The sequence below is a fragment of the Tursiops truncatus genome, chromosome 2, assembly GCF_011762595.2.
Source record: "Tursiops truncatus isolate mTurTru1 chromosome 2, mTurTru1.mat.Y, whole genome shotgun sequence".
Lineage (NCBI taxonomy): Eukaryota > Metazoa > Chordata > Mammalia > Artiodactyla > Delphinidae > Tursiops > Tursiops truncatus.
In genome coordinates this window covers 13,473,467-13,497,064 of record NC_047035.1, presented here as the reverse complement: position 1 = coordinate 13,497,064, position 23,598 = coordinate 13,473,467, and the positions used below count along the sequence as shown (strand labels likewise).

At 48.6% G+C, this 23,598-nt stretch overlaps 1 protein-coding gene across 8 annotated transcripts in view; it reads right to left on the bottom strand.

Annotated features, from left to right (window-relative positions):
- Positions 1–23,598, bottom strand: part of TTC7B (tetratricopeptide repeat domain 7B) — a 237,783-nt gene that overhangs the window by 198,824 nt on the left and 15,361 nt on the right. For 6 of the 8 annotated variants that reach the window (XM_073800124.1, XM_033850722.2, XM_033850723.2 and 3 more), the window contains exons 2-3: positions 16,028–16,182; positions 12,023–12,191 (exon numbers count right to left, since the gene is read on the bottom strand). In XM_073800124.1, the coding sequence (XP_073656225.1) occupies positions 12,023–12,191; positions 16,028–16,182 (324 nt within the window). Of the gene's footprint in view, positions 1–12,022; positions 12,192–16,027; positions 16,183–23,598 lie in introns of those variants that run through there. The other 2 variants (XM_033850729.2, XM_073800123.1) reach the window with 2 other exon arrangements.

Genomic DNA, 23,598 nt, shown 5'->3' with positions numbered 1-23,598 from the left:
ATGTAGAAGCAAGTGGAGAACAAGTAATGGCTTTAAAATCTATTAAAACAATAGAGTATCAAGAGATTGAATTAGTAATCCAAAAACTTCCTATGAAGAAGAGCCCAGGCTCAGATGGCTTACTGGTGAATTCTACCAAATGTTTAAAGAAGAATTAACACCAATCCTTCACAAACTCTTCCAAAAAGTAGAAGAGGAGGTAACACTTCACAACTCACTCTATGACACCAGTATTATCTTGATACCAAAACCAGACAAAGACATCCCAAGAAAACTGCACCATTATGAACATAGACGTAAAAATCCTCAACAAAATATTAGTGTAGCAAATCCAGCAACACATTAAAAAGGATTATATACCATGACCAAGTGGGATTTGTTCCAGGAATGCAAAGTTGGCTTAACATATGAAAATCAGTCAATATAATACATCCTAATAGAAGAATAGGCACAAAGATTACACAATTATTTCAACAGAAAAAGCATTTGACAAAATCTGACACCCTTTTAGGATCAAAAACACTCAACAAACTAGAAATACTTCTTCACCCTGATAGAGGCCATTTATGAAAAACCCACAGCTAATATAGTGGTGAAAGGCTGAAAGCTTTGCCCCGAAGACAAAGATCTCTGCCCTGGTCACTTCTATGCAACATTGTACTGGAGGCTCTGGCTAACGCAGTTTGGCAACAAAAAGAAATGAAAGGCATTCAGCTTGGAAAGGAAGAAGTAAAACTATCCTATTTACAGATGACATGATATATATAGAAAACCCTGAAGAATCCATAAAAAATTATTAGAACTTATAAATGAGCACAGCAAGGTTACAGGATAAAAGATCAATATACAAAAGTCAGTTGTGTTTTCTATACACTAGCAATGAACATTCTGAAAATTAAATTAAGAAAACAATTCCACTTATGATAGCATCCAACAGAATAAAACTTAGCAATAAATTTAACAAAAGGAATGTAACACTTGTACACCAAAAACTAGAAAACATTTCTGAAAGAAATTAAAGAAGGCATCCCATGTTCGTGGATTGGAAGACTTAATATTGTTAAGATGGCAATATTCCCCAAATTGATCTACAGATTCAACATAATCCTTATCAAATTCCCAGCAGGCTTTTTTTTTTTTTGGTACTAATTGACTATTTGATCCTAAAATTTATATGGAAATGTAAGGGACCCAGAAAAGCCAAAACAATCTTGGAAAGAACAAAGTTGGAGGACTCACACTCCCCAATCTTAAAACTTACTACAAAGCTACAGTAGTAAAGTAGTACTGGCATAAGGATAGATATACAGACCAATGTAATAGAATTGAGAGTCCAGAAATAAACCTTTACATTTATATTCAATTAAATTCAACAAAGACATCAAAACAATTCAATGGGGAAGAAATAGTCTTTCAACAAATGGTGCTGGAAAACCGGATAGCCACAGATAAAAGAATGAAGTTGGACCACTACCTCACACAATATACAAAAATTAACTCAAAGTAGATCATAGACCTAAATGTAAGAGTTCAAACTACAAAACTCTTTTTAAATGTTAAAAAAAGATCTGTGACCATGATGAGGCAACAGTTTCTTAGATACAACACCAAAAGCACAAAAGAGAAAAAAGTAGATAAACTAAAATTAATCCAAATTTAAAACTTTTACATTTCAAAGGACACCATCAAGAAAGTAAAAAGACAACCCATAGAATGGGAGAATATATTTTAAAACCATATAGCTGTAAAGGGACTTGCATCTAGAATATAAAATGAACAATTATAACTCAATAATAAAAAGACAAACTACCCGATTTTAAAATGGGCACAAGATCTGAATAGACATTTTTCCAAAAAAGATACACAAATGGCCAAAAAGCACATGAAAAATTGTTCAACATCATTAGTCATTAGGGAAACAAGTTAAAAACCACAGTGAGATACCATATCACACACACACTAGGATGACTGTGATCAAAAGAACAGAAAAGCGTTGACAAGGATGTGGAGAAACTGGAATCTTTCAGAATAATACAGCCGCTTTGGCAAACAGTTTGCAGTTCCCCGAAAAGTTAAACACAGAGGTATCACGTGACCCAGTAATTTCACTCCTAAGTATGTACCCAAGAGAAATGAACACATACATCCACCCCAAATCTGGTACACAAATGTTCATGGCAGCATTATTGATAATAGCCAGAAAGCAGGAACAACCTCACGTCCATCAGCTGATGCGTGGATTAACAAAATGTGCAAAATGTGGTACCTTCATACAATGGAATATTATTCAGCCATAAAAAGGAAAGATACATGCTGCAACATGTGAGAACCCTGGAAACATGCCAAGTGAAAGAAGCCAGACACAAAACGTCACATGTTAGGACATTCCATTTATCTCAAATGTCTAGAATAGGCAAATCTCTAGACAAAAGGTAGATTAGTGACTGGCTAGAGCTGGGGGGTGGGCATTAATCAAATAACAGGAAGTGAGTGTTAATGAGTACAGATTTCTTTCTGGGGTTACGAAAATGTTCTAAAATTGACTGTGGTGATGGTCGCACAACTTCTGAACTACTGAATTGTACACTTAAAAGGTTGTATTTAATGGGATGTAAATTATATCTCAGTAAAGTTTTTTTTAAAAGCTAGAGAGCATATTTGTAATAGGAGAACCTGAAACAACACAGATGTTCCATAGGCGATTCGTTCGAACATACCCATAAGGCACACCACTGTGCAAGCCCAGGCTGGTTCGAACCCTGGTTCCAAAAACACACCTGTAAAATTTGTTAACTAACTCAAGTGGCAGTAGGGTGGCTGGTTTTATTTTTTGCTTTATATTGTTCTTCATTTTCCAAATAGCCTATACTCAACATACAAGTGAAGAATAAATGTTTAGGGGCTTCACTGGTGGCGCAGTGGTTAAGAATAGGCCTGCCAATGCAGGGGACATGGGTCCGGGAAGATCCCACATGCCGCGGAGCAACTAAGCCCGTGCGCCACAACTACTGAGCCTGTGCTCTAGAGCCCGCGAGCCAGAACTACTGAGCCCACGTGCCACAACTACTGAAGCCTGCGTGCCTAGAGCCTGTGCTCTGCAACAGGAGAAGCCACCACAGTGAGAAGCCCGCGCACCGCAACGAAGAGTAGCCCCCGCTCGCTGCAACTAGAGAAAGCCCGCGCGCAGCAATAAAGACCCAACACAGCCAAAAATAAAATAAATGTAAAAATAAATAAATTTTTTTAAAAATTTAAAAAAGAAAAAAAAATGTTCACTTTCAGATCAAAGGTCAGAATGAGAGGCGGCTGGTCCCACATAGCGCAGATAGGAAAGCACACAGGCACAGCCGTTCTGCAGCAGTCTGGAAATACTTCTTTTCTGACCCAGAAACTCCACCTCTGGAAACCTCTCCTAGGGAAATCATTAAGAACAAGCACAAAGACCAGGCTGAGAGGGCATTCATCACAGCCTTATATGTAACAGAGAAAAGCTGAAAACAACATACATGGCCCAAAATAGAGGCTTTTTAGTTAAATATATTATAGCTTATCCATGCAATGAAATGCTGCACAGCTGCTAAAATGTTGCAGAAATTTATCTGTTGTTGCAGGAAGTGACAGCAGGTCACAAAGCAGTATATATGATATAATCTCATTTTATTAAAAAAAAAGCCACACGCATGATAAGTATAGAGAAGATCTAAAAGGAAACACACTAAGATGTTAACAGAGGTTGGCTTTGGGTAAACAGGGTGATGGATATTTTTATGTTCTTTTGACTGGTCTGTATTTCTTATTTTTATACAATGCACATGTATCTTATCTGTATTAAGAAGAATAATAAAGGGAAATTATGGGGGAAGAGGCAAGAGGGCAACCCAGGACAGCTGGAAGCACCACCAGCTGCCCAAGCAAAGGAGCATGATAGGCGGGGCCATGGGGAGGGTTGAGACCGTCACAGCCACTGCTGCTCCCAATCTCGGGACACCTGAGGTCAAGACTACACAAACTCCCTTTTGCTGACCTCAGATTTATATATTTAAAAGCATTTTCCCATTTTGTCTTCTTCATTCTTCTCAGTATTCTTGTATCATTATCTCCATTGTGTAGATAAGAAAAGTGAGACTTAGATTTACTTACTTAAGAATCACAGAAGAGCATCAAAGGTTAGCAGCTTATCTGACACCAGAATTCCATCAGTGACATCCCTACTCCAACTGAAAGGCAGCTCAAGAAAGCAGAAATAATATGGATTCTGGAGTCCACAGGCCTTGATTTGACTCCCACCTCCCCTCTGAAATTCAGGCTTTCAACCCCTCCGCAAGGAATGATAATCCTTATGGCCCAGGACTGTTCTCGGGGCAAAGTGCAATCATGCAGGTAGATCTGAAAGCGTCATGCCTGGCTCCTGGGAGCGCTCAACAAATGCTAATCCAACAGGAACCCCAACCTCTCAGGGCAGCCGAACCTTGAGGTGGCTGTGTGTGTTAGAAAGATCTCCAGATATGGGAATACTGCTGGACTGCGTGCCGTTTCCACTGCCTGGCCTGGTCCTATCCCCGAGGCCAGAACAGTCAAGTCCTTCTTCCCCCGAGAGCCCTCCACGCAGGCAAGGTTGGCTCCTCCATCCTTGGAGACTGCCTGATGCGGTCTGGTCCCAAGGCCATCTCCAGTCCACAGTGACTCTGTCACAGAGCAGTCACCTGGCTCCTCCTCAATTGTCCCTTTTCCTTTTCCCCTGCAGGGATCGCCTCCAAGGAGAAAAGGCAGAAAGAGCCCCAGCTTCTTTGACAAGAAGGCTCCTACTCAGAGGAGCCACTGCTGTGTCACCTGTCATGGACATTTGCCCTCCCTCTCATTCCCCTGAAGGGCCCACCCTCTTCGTCACAGCCTTCGTGCAGGTCCTGGGCCAGTTACAGGGCATGTCGCTGGCCACTGTAACTACATTGAGGATGGGAATGTGACCCAGGCAGGGTCAACAAGACCCAGTGAAAATCTGGCCGAGACTCCTACGACTTACGCCTAAGAGAATCAGAGTCTGGAGCTTGAGATGGGAAGCAACACAGGGGAAGATGTGCTGGGAAAAGGAGAGAAAGCGTCCATGCCTTTGAGCCCTGAATCCGGCTGCCCCCGAAGTCAGATTCAGTTGGGTTTTCCTTCACCTACAACTGAAAGGCCCTAACCCACAGATCTCAGCAGAACTTCAAAATGCGTCTTCAGCGTGGGTTTACCCTATGCATGCGCTCAAGGCAGGGGCTCTGGCCTTGGGGGACAGAGTCTGAGTCGCTGACTTGGATCGGCACTTCTGCCTCCATCCTCTCGGTGAGCACAGCATACCCGTTCACTACATCTGCAGAGCAGTGGACTCGGGCTGGGCAGAGCAGGTGACACGGACACCCTGCCACCGGTCCAGCCCCTCCCCCCCCCACCATGTCCCAGCAGCTGTTGTGTCTCTCTCACGGCACTCTCCCCCACCGAGCACACAAGCGACCTGAGAGCCTCTCTGCCACCCAGTGTCTACGTGAGCTGGCTCAAGGGGCGAGCCCTGGTCACCATGCCTGAGCCTGCAGCTGTCAGCTGAGCATAGGCGCCAGCTGGTCCGGAAGACGTCAACCCACGGCCTGGAGAGGGCAGGGGCCCTAGTGTGCGAGGGGACCGGCACTGCCTACCCCACAGATGCCTCTGGCACTGGTGGAGCATGGCCAGCCTGGACCCAACCCACCACATGCAGGTTCCCCTGGGGGCGGCAAACGAACATCCCTGAGGACGGAGCCCCCACCATGGCCCCCAGGCAAAAGCCCCCAACAAACATGTCTCCACTTTCCCAGGGGAATCTGGGCTGCTCCAAACAGACAATATTCCAGGAGGAAAAATGAGGCAGAAAGGTAAACCACCTTCTAGGAACCTCATTCCTCGAGTCACCTCGTCGGGAGTCTGGCCTCACCTTGACACAGAGGGCTGTTACGATTAGCCCCCAAGGAGGAAGAGCAGATACACCCTTCTTCTCCCGTCTCTTATATTTCATGGGTGGGGGGCAGGGAACCCTGGTTCAAGATATTTGTTTCCTCCGTGGCCACAACATGCGACAGCCTTCTTGGGAGCACGACAGTACTCAAGTCATAACTACCCACAGCCTGAACAATTTCCAACTCAATTTATTTCAGGCCTTTTTTGATACCACCCAGCGGCCCAGGACTGAGCAAAGTGTGGTGGAGAAGCCCGTGAGCAACACCTAATAAAAGCCCCTCAACAATGAACCGTGTCCCTTGTGCTGATTTGTCTGAATTTTGCACTGGCAGGGGGCCCATGGAAGACAGCGAGCAATCCCCAGGGGCCTCTTCCCAGAACGTTTTGTCAGTGAATGTTTTAAGTCTCTGTCCTCTGGCCTAACGACTGATTACTGCAAGCTGAGGTCCGTGGGTGTGAGAAGACACTGGTTTTCAAGCTGGGGAGGGCAAGGCTGAGATCCACACCTTTCTGGAGATGGGTTCTGTGTTTGAAGACTAGTGCTTACAAGCTTAAGGGAACAGGCAGCACTTCTGAAAGCCCCTGAGAGCTCCCTCGCCCCTCGGCGCTGCCCACGGAGAGGTGGGCATCTTAGTTCCTTCTTGACACCACGCCCCAAGACCCGATGCTCAGAGCACACAGTGGGCAGACCGAAGAGGGCTCTGGGGCCAGTCTCACCCGAGGAAGGAAGTAACATACCCAAGGGGAGGCCATTATATGATTCCGTTACCACATCCCCACTGCTGTTCTCATCACACCCGCCCTTCTGCGAAGCGAGAGGCCCACGAGGTCTGCAGACTCTAGGGAAGGGGAGGCCTCTGGCCAGGAAGTGAAGTGCGGTCAGCAGAGACGAGCCCTCCTCCCTGGAGCCCAGCAGAGACAGTTTCTCCTCCTCCGCTGTCTCCTCTCTTATCGGCCAATGTATTTAGCATGTTCCTTATGAAGACAACTGTCTGGGAATTGTGTGAATTGTTTTTGCCTCTTAAAGGAACACTACTTGCATCAACTGATCCATCCCAACGTGAATGGCCTTTTGTGATAAAACCATGAATGTGGCTCCAACTCTAAAGACCCTCTAACCTTCCGGGCCAGCCCGGAGCAGGGCTGACAAAGTGCAGGATGTTACGGTACCCACTCCACCTGCCCCTGACCACTGGGTGCCCCCCAGCCTCCAGCAGCAACAGCCTTTCCTCCCTCAGCCTCCAATCTCTGCTTGCACTCCCACAGCCTGAGCCAAGCCCTCTGCTACACAAGGCAGATACACTAGGGCAACTCTCCCCTCTCCCCATAGCTGGCTGTTACCTGGGGCTTCTGAAGAGATCTATCCATTTGGGTTCAAGCTCCAGGGATACATAAGAATAAAAATAGCTAACCTTTGTTATCTGCCAGGCACCGTGCTAAGCGCTTTACATGTGCTCACTCCTTCCCTACAACAATGCTACAGTGTAGATACTATTATTATCTCCATTTTATAGATGAAGAAAGGGAGCCCCAGTGAGGTGAAAGTAATTTGCACGAGATCCTACAGCTAGTAAGTGACAAAGCTACAGATCAAACTTGGAAGTCTGGCTCCAACACCCCAAGCTCTGAGTCAGTGTGTCAGAGGAGCAATTTCAAACCCAGGAACAAAGGAGGAATAAAGAAAGTGGAGGAGGCCCCACAAAGCTCCCAACACTATACCGCCTTCTCCACCTGGGCAGATGTCATGCAGCTTGACAGGAACGTTTCCTACCAAGAAACACCTCCGTGTCGGGGCCCTGCCTCCAGTTCATTCTGTGTCATTGGGCAAGTCCCTTACCTTCTCTGGCACAGTCTCCCCTGCTGGAAAATAAGACATCTGTATGAGAGATGGTTGTGAAGGCCCTGTTTATATTTTGGAGTCAGTCCTTCTCTGCTTTGGTACCATGCAATCTGGAAAGGAAGTTTAATACCACGCTGCTGTTTCCAGGCTCGTAATTTCCCTCCTCGTGGGCACCAATCCCAAGCCTCAGATCCTACGCATTCCCTTTCATTCACCTGCATCCTCCAACAGGTCCCATCTGGGTCCGAGACCAAGCTCTGATGGACATGTCTAACGAGAGGCTTACATGCCCCCCCCCCAGTCTCCTCTTTTTCCCAAGTGCCTGGTGGCATGGCCCTATAGTGACTTCTCACCGGTGCACTGTCAGCACAGCTGATATGTGTTACTTCTGCTCACCCTAGACATCTCTCTCCTTTCCCCTTTCCACGAGCTGCAACATGCCAGCCACCCAGCTTCAGTCATCCATCACACAGATGAGGACTGCGCCCTAGCAGACGGGGGAGGAACAGCAACCTCGCAGAACACAGCTGCCTACCCACCGTGACCAGGTGGGCCATCGCAGGACTGTCACAGGCCTTCCCTCAGTTGGAACCCATGCATCTGTGGTCCCTCTATTACAACAGGGTACATGCCAAGGCTATTTATAAAGGCCATCTCTAGGAAGGCAAGCCACTTACAGCTCCCACTGTCCTAGCTGCAGCAAGTTAGCCGATGTCCAGCAGATCGAAGTCCCAAAATAGACAGTGACCATGTGTTCACTGTTCCCAAGCCTCCCCCTTTGGGAAAAGAACATCTGTGGCCATTCGGTGTCCTGGAGATTTCACGTGATATCTCAATCTGTGCCCAGAATAAAGATTTCTACTCACTTGATTAACCCAGTTCTACCAGAAGCTAAAGAGTTTCTCCATGGCTTCTATTCCCATTCTCTGTTTCTCTACTTAGTTTTGAGGGATAGGAGGAAGGTGCTGGGGGGATGGGCGGGGGGGGGAGTTGAGATCCATTGAGAGGCTCTCTGATAATGGCAATGAACTGAAATGTATAACCTTTGGGGAAGGGATCCATGCCAGCCTCTGTCATGGTGTGATGTCAACATGCTCTTACAGGTATACCCCGTAACTGGCAGCGAGTAAGTCTGAATTATCGAAATATGCCCAGTATGTTACCCCTGGGCAAAGAAAATGCACCTGACCATGACAGCTAGAAGCAAAGGCACCCAGAATCACCTGAATTACACGATGGGCACCTTGGTAGAAATCTGAGCAAGGGAACTTCTACAAATTTCAATCAATAATTGAGCACCAATTAGGTACCAGACACCGTGCTAGTTTCTGAGGATGGCAAACGAACAAAACAGTTCCTCCCTGAGTGGAACTCACAGACTGGCAGGAGTGTCTGATCGCAGTACAACTAGTTCTAATATGATGTTTGAGTAGTTCTAACCTACTGGGCTGTGATACTATCAAATGTGATGGCCTCTGAATGGGTGAGCCCTGGAGGGTGTCAGGGAAGACAGGACATGCGAGCTTAAGGGCCAGAACTTACAGCAAGGGACCTGGGCAAGGAGTTAAGGGAGAGGAACGTGAGAGGTGGGGCTGAGAGGAGGAGTGTGGACACAAATCTAGGGTGTTCTCTAGTGACCTGAATGTTTTCTACCTGCGGAAACCTTACCTGGCCTGAGCGCATTCCCATCCACGTGCCAACAGAGCAGAGTAATTAAGAACGTGGGCTTTGGAGCTGAACACTCTTCAGACTAAGTCCCCCTCCTGTCACTCAGTAGGAGAGCATGGGCTCTGGAACCAGCCACTGAGGCTGAGTCCTGGCTCTCCCACTTCCCAGCTGTAGGCCCCCGGGCAGCATATCTAACATCCCTGTGCCTCGGTTTTCTCATCTGTAAAATGGAAAAAATAATAGTGTCTACCTCACAGGGTGATGGTGAAGCTTGGCTGAGATACCCAAATAAGGGCCACAGTGCCTGGCACACAGCAGGCACCGCATCATTCTTAGCAACCTCACCCGGTCTCATTTCCTTGGTCTGTAAATTAGGGGTTTGGAGGATTAAAAAGACAATAAAACCCTAACGTGGTGTTGGCCCATAGGAGGTTCTCATAACTGAATCCTGTTGGCTTCTGATTCCCAACAAGCCGAGGCTATATTACCTGGCCAGGGGAATCTGCTCCCGGCCATGGCTGCAAGAGCAGATGTGGGAGTTCATGGACATTGACTCTGGCTGAGAGACTGGGTCGAGTCAGACCTCAGGGGACCATGGAAAAGTTGAGGTGACCTGTGAAAGTGTGCAGGTCAATTCCCCGGCTGACAGCAGCATACAGGTGGCACAGGGGAGGGGCGTGGGCTGGTGCATGCCCATCCAAGGTGCACCTGGGCTTTGCTCCAGCCCAGTCTTACTCTGGTGAAGTGAGGGGACAGCTGTTCCCTTCTCCCATGAGCCAGCCAGCATGTCCCAACAGCCAAATGCCTCAGCCCCGTGGCTGGGGCCCACTGCTAATCACACACCACCCAGGGCCAGACTTGGGGACCAAGCCTCCTGTCCCCCTTGCCCACTTTGCATGGCAGGTGTGAGACTAAGCTGGTGGTGCCACCTGCAGACAGTCTGCCCACCAGGCCGTCTCAAATCAAGACCTGAGCTCTTGGTGCTAACCAGGTCTTAGAGCCATGCTCCACCCCCAAAGGACAAACCAACTCCTGGCTACAAGCCAGGAGGCCCCAGGTCAATCAGGTGACTGGAAACTGCCAGATGAAGCCTTGCTCTTGTTGCACAATATCGTTCCTGGCCCCAAATCTCTCTCTCTCTCTCTCTCTCACACACACACACACACACACACACACACACGTGCACACACACACAGCTCCCATAAGCCTAAGGCATGTGAGGCGCTGGGTGAACACCAGCGAGAAAAGAGAGCAGCTGTGTGGCACAGACCTCAGACAGATGCACGCCCAGGTCCAGGCCCTCAGAACCCCTGAGACAGCCTCAAAGGACTGTGCCCAGTAAACCACCAGAGTGCCCTGTCAGAGTGACAGCATCCTTTCCCAGCCCACAGGGACACTGAGAAGATTAATTAGAGGAACCTAAAAGTGCTTGAGCAAGGCTCCCCAGGGAACTGGGTGAATCTGTCACCCCTGTCACAAGGCTCTTTAAGTGTGCCTTGGCTGGGTCTTTGTTCAACATTGCATAGGATAACCAAGACAGACAGCCGGCTGCAGACAAGTGGCCAGCTCAGTGCTGTTCTAGAGGGTCAACCCACCCAGGGCCCGAGCCTCTGTGTGGCCACAGTCAGCCACATTGCATGGTTTGCATGGTTTGCATGGTAGGTGGCAGGAAGGAGAGGAGCTGCTTTCAGAGGGTCTCCTTCTTACTGAGGCCTTTATAAATCTACTTCAAAGTGTCCCTCCTCCTCCAGGAAGCCTTCCTGGCCCTGCTGGCCTACAGTGACCTCTCCTGCCTCTGAAAAGCTGTTACCGGGCCTGGCTTTTTCCATTTGCTGTTTTGTTTGGGGCTGACGTTTAAAAATATCATTTAGTAAGTGCTTTACATACATTATGTGACTTAATCCTCATAACTCTGTGAAGTGGATGTGATTATACTCATTTCATAGATGAGGAAGTGGAGACTTGGAAAGGTCAAATAATGTGTGTGCCCTGGCTTTCTGTCATTTTTTTTTTCCCGTGGGATTGCACTCCCTCACATTAGATTACAAACTCCTCTGTGGCAACCAGGGCAACATTTCCCCCGTCTATCCCCTGAGTCCCTAGGCCCCCAGGTAAACACTGCATGACGGGCTGTTACAGTGACCACTGAGCCTTAATTAACCCAGAGGTGGCACTGATGAATGAAAATGAGATCAGCCACATGGCCGACTGGCCATGTGATAAGGATCCCTGTATATACGCTGTGCGGCATCTCAATTACCAAGAACGGTCCCTGCTTAAGCTGCACATTAATCATCAGGAAACTTTACTGCAATGTTGTTCCTTCAGGGACAACTGAGGAGCTGCAGCTCTAAGGAAACGCCGTGTCGCTGGACTTAAAATGATCCAGTGCCTGTGGTGGGGCAACCCCAGGGGCCTCGCCAGGAGCTGCCGGGGTTAAGCCCAGCCAAGGGCACAGGGGTCAAACCGCAGGATCCAGGGAGGCCCTGCAGCTCCAGACAGCGCGACCCAGGGCATGGCCCCCAGGAGAGCAGGCGTGGGCCTCACCTTTGGTGGCGTAGGCGTCCGCGGCCATCCGTAACCTGTAAGGGGGGACGCCCGTCAGCGGCCAGTCTTCCAGGCCCACCCGGGCATAAATGTTGAGAGCGGCTTCATAGTCTCCTTCAACATAATCCAACTTGGCCATGATCAGATTGGACTCTTGTAGGAATTCTGACTAGAAGGAAAAGGAGAGAAAAAAGCATTTTCCTACGATATGATGTGTGATGCTCCCATGGAGCCCCGCGGCTCTGCACAGAAAGACGGGCGTGGGAGCCTTCTTGTTGGTACTGCTCGCAGGGGCCCCAGAGCGGAAACAGCCCATGTGGCCAGCAGCTGATGAGGGGGGAGGCAAAATGTGGTCTCGCCGTCCCCCGGAATATTACTGAGCCATCATCAGGAACGAAAAACTGACCCCTGGGACCACATGGGTGAACCTCAAGAACATGACGCTGAGTGAAAAAGCCCGTCACACAGGCGACATATATTGGCCCGAACGGTCGAGCCTGCTGAGGCAGAAAGCAGACTGGTGTTGCCTAGGGCTGCACGATGGGGGCATGAGAGATGACTGCTAACACCTACAGGTTTACTTCTGGGGTGATGAAAATGTTCTAAAATTGACGTAATGGTTGCACAGCTCCTGAATTGTACACTTTCAATGGATGAATTATATGGCATGTGAATTACACTTCAATAAATCTGCTGTGGGGCTTCCCTGGTGGCGCAGTGGTTGAGAGGCCGCCTGCCGATGCAGGGGACGCGGGTTCGGGAGGATCCCACATGCCGCGGAGCGGCTGGGCCCGTGAGCCATGGCCGCTGAGCCTGCGCGTCCGGAGCCTGTGCTCCGCAACGGGAGAGGCCACGGCGGTGAGAGGCCCGCGTACCGCAAAAAAAAAAAAAAAAAAAAAAAAAATCTGCTGTAAAACAGGCTCCCCTCAGGCCTCAGGTTTGGGTCAAGAATGGAAGGCGTGCGTTATGAACAAAACACACGAGCACCTGTCTCCGAAAAGGAGGCTCCACGGACATCCTGGTGGGTCCTGCCCACGGCACTGGGGGTATAACACAGACTGTAACCCAAATCCCAAGGAGAGAGGCTTTCTAAATTGGTGCAAAATTCAGGACTTGCTTTCTTTCCGGGGACAAACTTTTCTCGCTGAGCTGTTCCAGCTTGTTATGGTTACTGACCCAGGTCCCTTCCCAGAGGCTGCAAGTTCTAACTCTGATGGGCTCGTCTTCCTCTCCATCAGGAGAGGCTGGCTTCCCCAGTCCACACCCACCAACCTCATCCTCAGCCCATCCTCAAGCCCCACTCATCACTGGGGAAAGAAGAGGCAACCCAGCCATCTACATAAGGAAACATTTATCACCCTCTTCTAGGCCTTCTCATTGGAACCCCAGGTATACAAAGCCGGATTTTTCAGCTTACAGAAGCACACCATGAAGCTGCACTATCCTGTAATCTATGGCTGAGACGGAGTGGGCGATATGCAGGTAACCAGCCAGAGCGTGGCGAAGCCGCTGTTTCAGCCAAGGTGGTCGGCTTCCAGGCAGTCCCTGAAAGGGAGCAGGGGTAGCGCTACAGAGGACATAGAACAGGCAAGAGAATGAAGGGAGCAAAAGGGTTTTAAGAGTGGCCCAAGGGAGTGGCACCAATGCAAGACGTCAGAATTGTATTTGGAAACAGAGAAAGAAATCAGAGCAGACTTAAGAAAAGAGAAAAAGAGCTGTGAAAAGAAAGCATCCACCACAGGGGTTCTCCACCAGGGAAGGGGACAGGGCAGGCTTGGGTATATTGAAAAGGCTTCCTAGGAGATTCCTGTGTCCTCCCTCTTTCCCCAGAACTGAGACCCATAGGCTGAAAAGCAAACTAAAGGGGGAGGGGGAGGGAGTTAGTGTTTGCTGGGCACAGAGCTTCAGTTTGGGATGATGAAAAGTTTCTGGGGATAGATGGTGGGGATCTGAATACGAATGCACTTAAAACCACTGAACCTAAAAGATGGTTAAAATGGCAAATTTTATGATATTTATATTTTACCACAAGAAGAAAGTTTTAAAAATTAAACCCGAAAAAATTTTTAATTAAAAAAAAAAAGGTAAACTTGAAGGGCCAGATGGAAAATATGCAGGAGCTTGAAGAAAATTCCAAGAGTATGCACAGTATGGAGAGCCTTGCTGGGCAAGTCCAATCTATGGCCTTGTGCAGAGGAGGAAACAGCTTGGCAGAGGCCCCTGGGCCGAGGGGGAGAGGGGAGCAGCTCCAGCCCAGTGCCATGTTACCTTGCCTGTGACAAGCGCAACTTTCTTGAGTTGAATCAGAAGCCAGGCCTCCTGACTCCTCGTCCGGGCTCTTTTTGCCACCACACGGCTACCTCGCTCTGGTCTCTCCAGCCTCAGTTCACTTGTGTTTTGTGGGCACCTGTGTCTTCACAGGGCTTTCCCTAGCTCCCAGCTAGGAGACACCCGAACTTAAGGTCAAGAGGAGAGGAAATTTCACATCAGCCAGCGTGAGTGGGTCAACCCGCCCAGGCAAGATATGTTCCAAATATGACTTTGGAACACTCTTTATAAGGCAGAGGAGCTCAAAAATGGCAGCAGGAGAAAACTTCTCTAGGTAGAACCAATAAAATAGCAAAAACTGACATGTATCTCGCGCTATCCAGTTGTGAAAGAACTTCTACACCTGAGACTCAGAATGGCCTTGAGCTAACTACACTTACAGATAAGAAATGTGAAGCTCAGAGAGCTTAAGTAACTTCCCACGATCACACAGCTTACAAATCCACAACTGGAAAGCAAACTCAGAATTCTAAGTTGAAATTCAATGTTCTTACTACCGCACTGGGTTGTGGAGGATGGAGAGCAAAAACTATGAACATGTGGTAAAATTAAAGGTTAATTCAAAGTGGGGGGACTCAAAGTGGGATAGAAACTAGCCAAGGTGCCAGGCCTGGAGCAGTGATCTTCAACCTCTCCCCCCAACACAGAGTCTCAGCCTTATACCTCCTGGAAGGACACTTGAGTCTGACCAGCTGTCACTATGAGGTCCCCCCACCCTTTCCCACTGATTAGGACCCACCAATGTCACCAGGACCATCTTCGTTAAGAACAACTGACATGGAGACAACTGTCCCTAACTCTGAAGAAAAGTGAAAGAAGGAAGGAAGGAAGAAAGGAAGAGCTTTAAAAGTTCACTGAAGACTGCCCTTCCCCAACAGAGAATACATCCGAGATTTTAAAGGGACCCTGAAGAAGCTGGCAGGAGTGCTGGGATGCAGTCAGCTATCTGAACAAGACTGACTTCAGGAAACCAGTTAAGAGCCAGACTTCAGGCAGGGAAGTGTCCAGAAACTAGTAAGTGAGGTAACAGGGTGGGGAAGGGGGCAGGGGGGAGGGAAGGCAAGGTGAAAAAGATTCAGTGAAGCAAGGAAAGATGTGAAATGGAGAGGGAAAGCTGAATACGGAGACCAGGAAACAGGGCAGATGAGGAGAAGGGCAGCGCTTAGGGTTTCCTGTGCCATGAGGATTAGGGTCATTGCTCAGGCAGAGGGAAGTTCCTGCCCCGGTTCCCTCCCACACCAAGGTACCAGGCCTGCCGGCGCCAATGTGCACCCCGCTCCGGGCCAGAGCTGCCTGGGACATTCACAAGCTGCACATTTCAGGCAGGATATCATGTGGTTTAAGCGACACTCCTGATTCACTTCTCTCTTCTCAGTGGGACAAGGTGTCAGATTGAGTCCTGGGCCACAGATAACAGCTTTATTCCAAGCACCTGGGGAAGATTAGTGCCATTTCTCAGGATAATGTGTCATTAGAGACTCTCATCAGAGAGAAGCCATCGGTCTGGAAGCCCCACATCAATTGCACAGGGAGTCGGCCTGCTCCTCAGAAGACAAGCCACAGATGTGCTCCGCTCGTCGCCCAGTTTGTCCCTGGGCGTCCTTCCCGAGCACACGCTGCCCAGAGGAGGTAGAGCCAGCACATCCCTCTAAGCCCTCATCCCGAGGCCCACGGTACCTTGAGGTTCCCTCGGTCCAGGGCAGCGGTCAGATGCTTGCGGACCTCAGTCATCTGGGGCCTGGGGCCTCGGGGACTGGCCCCTTGCCGCAGGGGGTGTTCCTTCAGGTACTGCTCCAGCTTTGATTCCCCAAGGAGGAGTTCCGCCATGTCATCTACAAAGAACACAGTGAGAAGCTAAATGGGGGTGAGGAATGGTCTGTGTGCTGGGAACTCCCCAAGGACCTCAGGACCATCTTACGGTGAATTCTCTTAATTAGTTAAGAATGTTCCAGAGTATGAAAGCAAAAGGGTGGCAGCCCAAGCATTCATTCCTCTGTCCCATATTTATTGAACTAGAAAGATGGATACTCGTTGATGTGGACAGAGCTCAAGTTCAGTAGAAGACACAAAGTTGTCTTATGATTTATTCAGCATGATCGCTATAAAACACACAAAACCCAATACTCTGTATTTTTCAGAGACAATGCAGTGAAATCTTCTAGCTCTTTTGTGGTCTACGGCTTTATACACGGACATGAGCTGGTAGAAAGTCTTGTGTACTCAGATTCTTAAAACAAGTTTGTGTCAAAATGACCTGAATGCATGCAGTCTGTTCCTGCCTAGAAGTCAAAGCTCTACAGACATGGTATCTGGGAACGTTTGTACGAAGGTTCTGCTCCTAAGAGCGCATTGCTTATACTTCTTTGTTAATGTCTCTGTTGGCTTGTTAATTAGAATAAAAACCTCACTCTAAGAGCAGCTCTTTGGAATCCACACATACAGATTGTTCTGAGTAAACCCAGAACAATTCATACACCAGCCTGAACACAGTCTATTTTTTCTGTGAAGGGACAGAACATAATTGTATGAAAATATAAAAGCAATTTTTAAAGGTCTGGAAGGATATGCCTCAAACCCATGGCAGTAGTTACCACTGGGGTACAGGAAGGAGAACCTCAATGGGGGTTAGCGGCCAATTAGACTTTAGCTTTATCTGTAATGTCCTGGCCCTAGAAAGGAGAAAAGGTTTGCCCATTATTTGTGTAATCTAAAATTAACTAAAAAGAAAATATCACAGAGGACCCACTGAGATTTTGGGAAGTAGGTCTACCAAAGGCCGAGAGCTGTAACAAGAGCCTTTCCAAGTGCTCTGGTCAGTGACCCAAAGCTGCTGACTCTATAGTTCTCAGCAGTGCCTCTGTGCAATGTGGAGCCGAAAATAATCTTTTAGAGATGAGACCGAGGGTCCTGGGAGGAACCAAGCAACGCAAAAACAGAGCTGAGTTAGGCTACTGAACACAAGAATTCTTCTGCTGTCCAAGAAGAGAAAGCAATTGCCTACAAGATGCAGAGGACGTCAGGCTTGTTCCACGGCCGCATCAACACCGAGGGCCGCAAGGCCATGTTGGCACAGAGCCCGGGGATACGGAGCAAAGCCCACATGGACAGGCCAGCCCAAACAGCAGCTTCCTCCCAGAAGCATGAGTCCTTCCTGAGAATGAAATCCAGCTAAAAAAGAAATCCAGGGCTCAGGGATGAAGGACATGTAGGCAGAGGCCTGCAGGCCTATGAGAATTACAAAACAGAACATGACTGTTATAAATTAATATGATGCAAAAACAATAATACGTCAAAAACTGGGAGGAACTTCAGGGGCCATGCCCTCATCTTTCAAAACACTGTAATATATGTTTAAACAAAAAAACCAAACATGACTCCAATCTTCTTAAAGCTTTATTGGGGACTTCCCTGGTGGTCCAGTGGCTAAGACTCCACGATCCCAATGCAGGGGGCCCAGGTTCAATCCCCAGTCACTAGAGAACTAGATCCTGTATGCCGCAACTAAGAGCCCACGTGCCGCAACTAAAAGATCCCACATGTCGCAACTAAGACCCGGTGCAGCCAAATAAATAAATATTTTTTTAAAAAAAGCTTTATTGGACTCTTTAGGAAATGATTGTCACATGGTGAAGCATTTATTTGGAGCTCAACAATTCCTTCGGATTCAGTTTCTTCCCTCCATGAATACTTACTAACACCTTATTTTCTAATAGTGCACTGCCATCCAATAGAAATATATGCAAGCCACATGTTACTTTAAAATTTGTAGTAGCTACATTAAAAAAGAAACAAGAGACAGGTGAAGTTAATTTTACTAATATATTTTGTTTAACTCAATATATCCAAATATTATCAGTTTAACCAGTAATCAGTATTTTTTAAGTTATTGAGATATTTTACATTCTTTTTCATATTAATTTTTCTAAATCCATTGTGTACTTTACACTTACAGCACATCTTGATTCAAACGTACCACAATTCAAGGGGTCAGTAGGTACATGTGGCTAGTGGCTACTCTACTAAACAGGAATATGATCACCATTTATAAAAGTGTCTATTTAAATCTGTCTATATCCCTACAGAGACATCTAGAATGATAATCACTGGAGGAAACGACAGGCATTTCTGAAGGATAATATTTGGGATGATTTTTAAGCTCTCATCTTTAAAGTTTGAATTATTTATATTGAGCAGAATCATTTAATATTACTTTTAGAAAAGATGAACTCTTCTATAAAAATTGGAAATAAACTTTTTAAAAAAATATATATATATATATATCAGGATATTAATAGTGGTTATTTCCGGGCTTCCCTGGTGACACGGGTTCGTGCCCCGGTCCGGGAGGATCCCACATGTCGCGGAGCGGCTGGGCCCGTGAGCCATGGCCGCTGAGCCTGCGCCTCCGGAGCCTGTGCTCCGCAACGGGAGAGGCCACAACAGTGAGAGGCCCGCGTACCGCAAAAAAAAAATAGTGGTTATTTCTGAGTGGTAAGACTATCAGTATACTTTGAATTTCTTTTCTGTATACTTTAAGCTTCCAAAAAATAAAATAAAGTAAAATGGGATTCAGAGTCCTAGATTTAAATCTCAGTTTGTTGCTCTGTGACTTTGGCCCTAGGATTTAACCTCAGCATTTTGGGGGGTAATTCTAAGAAAGGCTCTCTGGACACATGAGCTGAGGATTCCTCTCTCCCCATCATTCCACACTACTCCGCATTATTCTGAATTATTCCGCGTCATTCCCCGCCCCTCCAGCTCACCTCCCTGCTGCTGATCTCCTGCCCCTGCATCTGGAAATGGCTGCCCGGGGCAGCATCGCCAGGCCAGCGAGCAGAGAGGACAATAGATCAGGACCTCTGCTACCTGCTGCATCTCTCTAGCTGTGGGACCAGGGGCATACTGAAGCATCAATTCCCCCGTTTATAAAATGGGAGCAATACTGTGACCATAGCAAGACTGCAGAATAGAGCTAATGAGTTCTTAGTAGGGACTATGCTGTGACCTTGGAGTGTGACCACACCACTCAGCTGGGCCTTAAAGGTTGAGTAGGATCTGGACTGGCAAACAAGAGAGGGAAGGGTAAACTAGGCTGAGGAAACAGCACAGCATTGGAAAGGTGCAAAGGCAAGTTTCCTTTGCATTGAACAAAGCGGCTGGAGAACAGGGTGCGGTGAGTGAGAAGACCAGCTGGGGTCAGAACTCAGAGACTGGGGCTTCCCTGGTGGCGCAGTGGTTGAGAGTCCGCCTGCCGATGCAGGGGATACGGGTTCGTGCCCCGGTCCGGGAAGATCCCACATGCCGCGGAGTGGCTGGGCCCGTGAGCCATGGCCGCTGAGCCTGCGCTTCCGGAGTCTGTGCTCCGCAACGGGAAAGGCCACAACAGTGAGAGGCCCGCATATCGCAAAAAAAAAAAAAAAAGAACTCAGAGACTCACCGGTTCACCCTCCCCCACCCCCCTACCCAGCCCCATCACCACGGGGTGACGCCCAAATCCCTTAGCATGGAACACAGGTCCTGGCCAAGTTCTCCACAGGTGCCAGCCTGGTTCACTCCTCCAAGCCTTTGCAAGGCTCTGGGATGCTGAGAACACTGTTGGCCGTTACTGATCTCTAAGCGCTGTGGATCTCCTCCCCGACATGCCCCATCCCAAGCCACCCCCAGCTGTCCCAGCAACCTTGAGCACCCCAATCCCTTCTAGACTATAAGGAGAGGCTTAAAGGAAGAACCTGAGTGTCATTTTTTTTTTTTTTTTCAGTACGCGGGCCTCTCACTGTCGTGGCCTCTCCTGTTGCGCAGCACAGGCTCCGGATGCGCAGGCTCAGCGGCCGCGGCTCACAGGCCCAGCCGCTCCGCGGCATGTGGGATCTTCCCGGACCGGGGCACGAACCTGTGTCCCCTGCACCAGCAGGCAGACTCTCAACCACTGCGCCACCAGGGAAGCCCCTGAGTGTCATTTATTTTTGAGTCCCGGGGCCGGGCACAACATCTGGCAAAGAGTGACAATAAACGGTGAATTAACTCAATGACAGGCAGAGGCATTTGGGCTGCACCTTCCAGGGTAGGCCTGTCCCTGCCTGTGGCAGAATCTGCCAGTCGCCCCCTAATATTCATTCTCCCCTTCTTCCTTTAGCATTAGAATGCCGAGGTTTCATCAGTGCGCATAGCTTCCCAGGGCCCCTGGGAGCTAGATGCTGCGTGTGACTCAGTTACAGCTGATGGGATACACGCAGCATCTGGGCCAGGGCCTGAGAGGGGATGAGCCTGTCATCCAGCCCCTCTTCATCCCACCCTACCAGCCAGGATGTGGCTGTGCTGATAGATACTGGCAGACTGTCCCGGACCACGAGGTGGAAGCCATCTACTGAGGATGGCGAGCAGCAAGACACAAGGACCCTTGTTCTCTAACACCCAGGAGCTGCCACAAGCCCTGGGCGCTGCTATGGTCAATTAGTACATGAGAGAGAAACACTAACTTTTACCTTGTTCTGCTTAAGTCACTGTTATTCTGACCTGTGTTACAGTGGCCAAAATCGTATCCTAACTAGATCTCCCAAACACAAAACAGGCTTTCAGTTGAGAAACACTGTCTGAGAAAACTTACCAATGCCCATCCCCAAGTTCACTGCTTTCTAAACAGAACTCTGCAGAACCCAACTGAGGGCTTTGGTAGAACCCCTAGACTCTTCACCTCTCCTCTTTCATTGCTTTTTACTTCCTAGGCTTGCAAAGATGTTTATGTAAACAAGGGGCTGCATAGTTGAAGAGGAGTGTACAAACCACTCCCTAGTGCTGTGTGGGATTCACGTCCCTTTGTGTTCACCGATCTCCTAACACTGGGGCAACACATCAGGGTCTTTTTCTTGTTGTTTGTTTTGTTGGTTTTTTAAAATTTATTTATTTTATTTATTTATTTTTGGCTGCATTGCGTCTTCGTTGCTGTGCCAGGGCTTTCTCTAGTTGTGGCGAGCGGGGGCTACTCTTTGTTGTGGTGCGTGGGCTTCTCATTGCGGTGGCTTCTCTTCTTGCAGGGCATGGGCTCTAGGCGTGCGGGCTTCAGTAGTTGTGGCACGCGGGCTCTAAAGCCCAGGCTCAGTAGTTGTGGCACACGGGCTTAGCTGCTCCGCGGCATGTGGGATCTTCCCGGACCAGGCCTCGAACCCATGTCCCCTGCTCTGGCAGGCGGATTCTTAACCACTGCACCACCAGGGAAGTCCACGCACCAGAGTCTTCATTCAAGACGTGAAGAGAGCCCAGTGCTCGCAGAGCAGCGGGGTGGGCCCTGGCAGAGGTTCAGCCTAGAGGAAGAGGCTCTCCTCAGAATTAGGAGACAGCGCCCCTTTTCTCATGGAGATTCTGGTCCTTCAAGACCATTTAACATGTTGCGGGCTCTAACAGAGATGCGTGTAGCTCTGGCTGGGAGGAGGAGAAGCACGAGACAAAACCTTCAGCAAGAGTGTGACAGGTATATGCTTTCAAAGAGGAAAATGTGGGGAAGGGCATTCCAGGCAGAAGGAACAGAATATGCAAAGGCATGACACAGACCAGCTGCTTGGGGAAACTCCAAGAGCTGAACCATGAAGGGCGTGGAGAGGGAGAGGAGGTAGTCGGGGTAGTTTCCTGTCAGATAGGCAAGGATCAGCTCCTCAGTTCTAAAAGGAGGTGCACATTCTGAGTAAAGAGCTTACAATCTAATTTGAAATTTAGCATGGTGGCTACAAAATCATTTTTGAAATTTTTAAAATTTCCAGGCTCTAATTAATCTCCCAAGCAAATTATGTTTTCTTGGCCTCCCTTCAAAAAAGGTGACTTCCCTGCCACTCACTCTCCCAACAAGGAGGACAGAAATCTTAAAAATATCAAGCAGCTTGGGGCTTCCCGGGTGGCACGGCGGTTAAGAATCCACCTGCCAATGCAGGGGACACGGGTTCGAGCCCTGGTCCAGGAAGATCCCACGTGCTGTGAAGCAACTAAGCCCGTGCGCCACAACTACTGAGCCTGCGCTCTAGAGCCCGTGAGCTACAACTACTGAGCCCAAGTGCCACAACTCCTGAAGACCGTGCACCTAGAGCCCGTGCTCCGCAACAAAGGGAAGCCACTGCAATGAGAAGCCCGTGCACCACAACCAAGAGTAGCCCCCGCTCGCCACAACTAGAGAAAGCCCGTGCGCAGCAACTAAGACCCAATGCAGCCAAAAATTAATTAATTATTTTAAAAGATCAAGCAGCTCATGCCAGAGGAATTATGCAGAAGCTGCAAGGCTAGTGATGGATGGGGCTCCACGGGCGCTGGCCAAGGACCGCACAGCTCCCCAAACAGAATCCACTATCGACAAAAGAAACAGACGTCCCCCACCCCGCTGTCATGGCCCAACCGTGTGTCCCGCTACATGCCAGGACCATGAGGCATAAGGAAATAAGGCACCTCGGGGCACACAAGGAAATGAATTCCCACTGTATTAAAGAATTAAATATAAAAGAGGATCCAAATGTTAAAAATATACTTTCACTTCCAGCCAAGACGGACCGAATTTACCCTCCCATCTAAAATAAACACAAAAACAAGACAGAATTTATGAAAAAAAAAAGAAAAGCAGTTTTCCAGACATTGGACATCAGGCAAGAGAGGAAAGTGACCCCAGAGAACTGGGTAGCAAACAAGGTGCACCCTATGATCGCCTTGAGAGCTTCCCAGTCGCAACACAGAATCCTGCTCCCAAAAGACTTAAATCTGAGTATCTCTTCCTCCACTTGCCTATTCACACACCCAAGCACAGGGGAGAGCATCAGGACTGCAAAGTGGGGCCGGGGTGTCCTTCCCAGGATGGGGAAGCCCAGTAGTACTATGTGAGAAACAGCTTTGGCCTCAGGCAGCCGTGGGCTTGAATCCCTGCTCCTCTGTTTCCTAGCTGTGTGGCACTGGACAAGTTACTTAACCTCTCTGAGCCTTAGTTTCCTCACCTTTCGCTACTGTGAGGCGCTGGGATACTGTCCTGGAGATGGGATTCAAACCCAGATGGCTCCTGCCCCGTCTCCCCAGCAGGTCAGGCACAGACCATGTGGACGTCAGCTCCAAGAGAAGGAGCCCAGCTTCCTTCCCAACCCTGGCCAAGCCGGGACAGGCAGTTTCCAAGTCCCTCTCCTACTCCACCTGCTGGGATTCTCAGGTGACCAAAGTGAGGGGGGACTCAGGGGCCCAGGGGCTGGATTCAACTTTCCCACGGGTATTTTTGGGGGTTTGAGGTGGCA